This window comes from Miscanthus floridulus, chromosome 2 (assembly GCF_019320115.1).
Source record: "Miscanthus floridulus cultivar M001 chromosome 2, ASM1932011v1, whole genome shotgun sequence".
Classification (NCBI taxonomy): Eukaryota; Viridiplantae; Streptophyta; class Magnoliopsida; order Poales; family Poaceae; genus Miscanthus; species Miscanthus floridulus.
Genome location: NC_089581.1, coordinates 30,118,591 through 30,124,049, shown reverse-complemented (window position 1 = coordinate 30,124,049; position 5,459 = coordinate 30,118,591). Strand labels below are relative to the sequence as shown.

At 45.7% G+C, this 5,459-nt stretch overlaps 1 protein-coding gene across 3 annotated transcripts; it reads left to right on the top strand.

The window, feature by feature from the left end:
* The first annotated feature begins 419 nt into the window (after positions 1 to 419).
* LOC136520953 (heterogeneous nuclear ribonucleoprotein 1-like) lies at positions 420 to 4,981 on the top strand. Of its 3 annotated transcripts, XR_010775451.1 has the most exons (5): positions 420 to 744; positions 900 to 2,169; positions 2,867 to 2,935; positions 3,016 to 3,066; positions 4,593 to 4,981. XR_010775451.1 is itself a non-coding variant. In XM_066514654.1 (2 exons), the coding sequence occupies exons 1-2, from the start codon at positions 523 to 525 to the stop codon at positions 2,031 to 2,033; spliced, it is 1,356 nt and encodes a 451-aa protein (XP_066370751.1). In that variant the 5' UTR covers positions 420 to 522; the 3' UTR covers positions 2,034 to 2,488. The 3 variants fall into 3 exon arrangements, 1 of the variants encoding a protein (XP_066370751.1); XR_010775452.1 differs by lacking the exon at positions 3,016 to 3,066; XM_066514654.1 differs by lacking the exons at positions 2,867 to 2,935; positions 3,016 to 3,066; positions 4,593 to 4,981 and having other exon boundaries at positions 900 to 2,488.
* The last annotated feature ends 478 nt before the right edge of the window (positions 4,982 to 5,459 follow it).

Here is a 5,459-nt window from a genome sequence, read left to right as displayed (position 1 = left end):
GGCTCGGACAGGAAGGTTGGGGCCGAAGTTAAAACACCACCTCGGCGCCATAGATCATGGCGCCAAGCTCGGCGTAAGATCTATGGCGCCAAGCTTGGCGCCGAGATCTATGGCGTCAAGCTGCCTATCAAGTCATCGTCACGTCTGCGTCGAGCTCAAGACCTCAGCGCTAGCAACGATGACGTTGAGCCTGACGTCGAGCTAAGGGTCTAGATTTTGAAATCTTTAACTCTATGGATATATTTATGATTTTTTTTTAAAAAGCTAAAAAATAAAAAATTCGTGTAGGTGTAAAAACTTGTCCAAAGTCCAACCGGAAAAGCCCACGAAAACCCTCCGGGCCGCGGCTCCTTCCGCCTCCCGTCCCCACCACGCGCCGGACCTAAAATATCCCCCCCCAAACCACCCTACCTGCCCCCAAACCCAAATCGGCACCCCGGAATCCCCAATTCCGCTCTCTCCCTCTCTCCTCTCCCCTACCGCAGCAGCAGGCGAGCGCGAGGCGGAGGCGGAGGAGGAGAGATGGAATCGGACCAGGGCAAGCTCTTCATCGGCGGCATCTCCTGGGAAACGACGGAGGAGAAGCTGAGCGAGCACTTCTCCGCATACGGCGAGGTTACGCAGGCGGCCGTCATGCGCGACAAGATCACCGGCCGCCCCCGCGGCTTCGGGTTCGTTGTCTTCGCCGACCCCGCCGTCGTCGACCGAGCGCTGCAGGACCCCCACACCCTCGACGGCCGCACGGTATGGCAACCCCACCTCTTCGCCTGACGCGAAACCCTAGGTCGAATATTCGCAAACCAGCGCGGAATATTCGCCCCGGTCGTCTTCTGATCTGCCCCACCGTCCGAGCTTGACCAGGATTTCTCTCGGTTTTGCTGGTAATTTTGTTGCCTCAGGTCGATGTGAAGCGGGCACTCTCGCGGGAGGAGCAGCAGGCCTCCAAGGCCACGAACCCTAGTGGTGGGAGGAACACTGGTGGTGGTGGAGGAGGAGGCGGTGGCGGCGATGCAAGTGGTGCTCGGACCAAGAAGATCTTTGTGGGCGGGCTGCCCTCTACTCTGACTGAGGATGGGTTTCGGCAGTACTTCCAGACCTTCGGCAGCGTCACTGACGTTGTTGTCATGTATGACCAGAACACGCAGCGCCCGCGTGGTTTCGGATTCATCACCTTTGACTCTGAGGATGCGGTTGACCGCGTGCTGCACAAGACCTTCCATGATCTTGGTGGGAAGCTGGTTGAGGTGAAGCGTGCATTGCCCCGTGAGGCGAACCCTGGTGGCTCTAGTGGTGGGCGTTCTGGGGGAAGTGGGGGTTATCAGAGCAACAATGGCCATAACACCAGCTCAGGTAGCTATGATGGTAGAAGTGATGGTGGCAGGTACGGGCAGGCACAGCAGGGTAGTGGTGGCTATCCTGGCTACGGTGCAGGAGGCTATGGTGCTGGGGCAGCTGGATACGGATATGGTGCTAACCCTGCAGTTGGATATGGAAATTATGGGGCTGGAGGATATGGAGGTGTTCCTGCTGCTTATGGTGGACATTATGGAAACCCCGGCGCAGCTGGTTCTGGTTACCAAGGTGGACCTCCAGGCTCCAATAGAGGACCTTGGGGCAGTCAAGCTCCATCTGCATATGGAACTGGAGGGTACGGTGGTAGTGCTGGCTATAGTGCTTGGAACAACTCTTCTGCTGGTGGCAATGCTCCCAGTAGTCAAGCCCCTGGTGGACCTGCAGGCTATGGAAGCCAGGGCTATGGGTATGGTGGATATGGAGGTGATCCATCGTACGCTAGTCATGGAGGATATGGGGCTTATGGAGCACGCAGTGATGGTGCTGGCAATCCTGCTACTGGTGGAGCATCTGGATACAGTGCAGGCTATGGAAGTGGGGGTGCCAACTCTGGCTATTCAAGTGCTTGGAGTGATCCTTCGCATGGTGGTGGATTTGGCAGTTCAGTCAATGGAAGTGCTGAAGGGCAATCAAATTATGGCACTGGCTATGGCAGTGTGCAGCCCAGGGTTGCTCAGTAAAAAGAGGCATTTTGAGTGTCTGAAATGAACCAGCACATCTGGGCAGTCTATGTATTGATTTGTCATTCCAGTCTCTCTGATTGCTCTCAGCATTCTGAAGATTGTCCATTTGCTGGTTAAATCAGTATTTCTCCGGGTTGGAATGCTTGATCCTTTAGTGGCTTACTACTAGAACTTCTAGTCAATAAGTAGCTATAATGTGGAGTAGCAGTATCTTGCAGAATGCTTTTATTAATTTTTACATTTAGCTTTATACATCTGTGTGCTTTGCCGTGAGTGGAGTTCAGCTTGCTTCATCTCTAGTTATAAGCTAGAGTAGCTTGACTGCTTATGGACAAAATTATCTAGTTGTACCTCTATTCTAAAGATCATATATTTGTGTTTGATGGTAGTATTTATGCTGGATCTTGCTCTACCTATATTCTGGAATGTTCTATATTTGGTGGTTGTATTGATATGTGGTATTATCAACATTGATGGTTTGAAACAGGTGCAAACCCTGAAATATGCAGTAATAGTTGCTTGATGCTGTAGCTGCTTCTAACAGTATGTTCAACTGTAGTGCAAGTGTTTTTATGTAGCTGGAATGGTACATTCTTCAAGTATATCATCAAGCTATGAATTCCATCCATTTGGCCCTAGATTTCGATATTTTCCAAGCAGCAGTAAGCTTATTAGCAGCAAGATTGTAGCGCCAAGTTTCCTGAGGTAGTATAGATAACCGGGTTATCTGTGAAGCTACTTGAATGTTTAGGTGTAGAATTGTATTGTAGAACAGTCAAGGCTCGGCAAGTAAAGTAATTCTCCTTCCTCCTACCTTCCTTTATGTACAGGTTGAATGGGATGACATTCCTTTTTAGAGATGCCCAAGCAAGGTCTATGAAATCAGGCATCTGAATAAGGTATGTGACACTGTGATTTACATGACGAGCTGGTGAAAAGTTTCAATATCGGGGTGCTGACAGAATGCATGATATACCAGCTTAAGTGCTTCATTTTCTGAAGGGTCTTGTGCTGTGCTACAAGATAGTGGGTATGTGGAATCAAAGATTCTATATTCATGTTTTGTCTGGCAAAATCTTTTTGACTCTGGTACTTGTCAAAGTGAAACTCTAGATGATTCTTAGCTTCGTTCATTCAGATTTACTGTGTGCCATATCCATCGGTGACAGGAAAATTGACTGTAAACGTGCCAGTTTTAACTTTTGAGCAATAATATTGCGCTACACATTTAGATTGACCACACAAACAATGTTCAATGTATTTATCATGAAAAGTATTATATTTGTTTTCCTTATTACAATTTTTGCAAAATTATTGATTTTTAAGTAAAGAAACTTGACGAATGAGGTAGTGTGATTAGGAGGGTTAACTTTGCTTGTTTATTTCTTAATAATAAGGCTGTGTTTGGTTCGCCTTCTGGAAAGTGCTTGGCTACCAAAAAAAAACCCTGCTTTTCTGGAAGCAGCTTTCTGCTTTTTCCAAATGGGTGGAAATAGAGACGTTTTACAACTGTTTCAAGGGAGATAAGAGGGGGGGGGGGGGGGGGGGGGGGGGGGGGGTAGGTTTCATACTTGTTTTACCAAACAGACCCTTATCGCTGCTTATAATCAGGCATACACAGATGGGCTCAGCATCATAATTATTTTCCCTTTGCTCTGTTTACTTTGTTGATGACCAGTTGACCTCTGATTTAAGTTAAGTTGTTATGAAGTGCATACTTTTTTTTTCTTTTTTTTTGTAATAATGATGCCTTTTATCACTTACCTTGTGCCCAGTGGTATATTATAATATAAAATATGGTTATATCCCTTGACACGGAATCTTATTCACATACGTATATAGGTTGCTGATCTTCTCCCCTTGAATGTCAGATGAGCATTGTGAATTGTTGAAACAACTTATTGCTATGTACTATAGAGGCCTGGGTTAATTACTTAATTTGCATGAGCACTTGTCTCAAGCACCTAGATCTAGTGCGATACTAGATCATGTTGTAGAGACGACTGATCTAGTACCCATAATCAAAACTCTGAGATGCTCAATAAAAAAGTTGAGAAAACTTCAAATGTGATGAATTGCTACAATCTGAATCAATATTTTTTTATCCCACTGTGCTTTTTATGTTTCTGATACCAGAATGCATCATGTAACTCTTTTCCATAGTAGGGGAAATGATCTTGCATCCCTATTTATTAGATGTGTGTTTCCCCTAAAACTTGACATTCAGGGATACATTGGTTGGATTCTTTCAGCATATCTAGCACAGGTTCGTGAATTTGAGTCTTCTCTTGGAAATAGGTATAGGTATATGATGGTTCTTGCCATCATTAATAAGTTGAAGATTAGTTATCCTATTGTTTTTTTCCTTCAGGTTTTGCTAAGTTAAACTAGGATCTTGAAACAAATGTGTTATAGCTTTATGTGCATGTGGTACCTTTCTTGGTGTGATCTAGTTCAGATTTGTGGTTAGATGTTAAACTTAAATTTGAGTTTTAGGTGCAAGCTTACACTCCCTTCCCAAAGTGGATGTTTTAATGGCAAAACTTATGTCAGCAGACTCAGTGCTGGAGCCACTATGGCTTGGTCTGGGGGAGCATGGGCAAGGTTTCGGCTGTGCGGCGCAAGGGGTGGCTTGTCTGCATACTGGTGATCGTGGATGCTTGTGATATAGCAATGCCCCAATGTATAGGTAACTTTTAGTGCTAGAGGCTTCCTTTTGTTGCCATGATGTGTATGCCCTATAAGTAGTTGCATAACACATAGTATACTCAATATAGTTCTACCCCTTGGTGCGGAAGCCATTGGCGCTTTTCTTTTTGTTTAGCATTAATGCCATACAATTGTACATTGAGTTGACTATTCAGTTATTGCTAAATCACACTCCAGTGAATTCTGTAAATGGAATGGAATGAAATGAAATGCTTATATATAACTCCGATTACTCACACCGTCGTGATTGGAGAGTTCTGATATCTCTGATTTGGTTCAATTTCATGTAAAATAAACACCGGATGGTTTGTTTGACTTGTTTCTTATAGTGAGCAGCTTTGCTGCTCGCTGTTTGTGCGTTTCCCTTCTCTGGTGACCTCTAGCTTCTCCGGTGCCTCTGGCGTTGGAGCGAAGGGGAACCAGGATCTGGTGGCTGGTGTATATCATCTTTCTAGCATCCTACATCTAGGTTGGTTTGATTAGTTTCTTCCTCGTTCTGGTGTAGATTGGGGCTTTTGGCTTCCGCTGAATCCTCTCCGAATATGGTGCCTGGTGCTACTGCTCCTTATGGTGAGGATTTTACTTCTGACTTGAAACTGAACCGGCGCTGATGAAGGGGTCGTTTTTCCTTTTTCTTTTTGAAAAAAAAAACTGATGAAGCGGTCTCTGGTGACGGGTTTGTGGGATATCTGGTCTACCTTGCTGCGAAGCGTG

Excerpts from the sequence above, each read along its gene's own strand:
- LOC136520953 (XM_066514654.1), top strand. The coding sequence starts at position 523 with ATGGAATCGGACCAGGGCAAGCTCTTCATCGGCGGCATCTCCTGGGAA. Across the intron at positions 745-899 it reads ACACCCTCGACGGCCGCACG|GTCGATGTGAAGCGGGCACT; the intron begins GTATGGCAACCC and ends TTGTTGCCTCAG.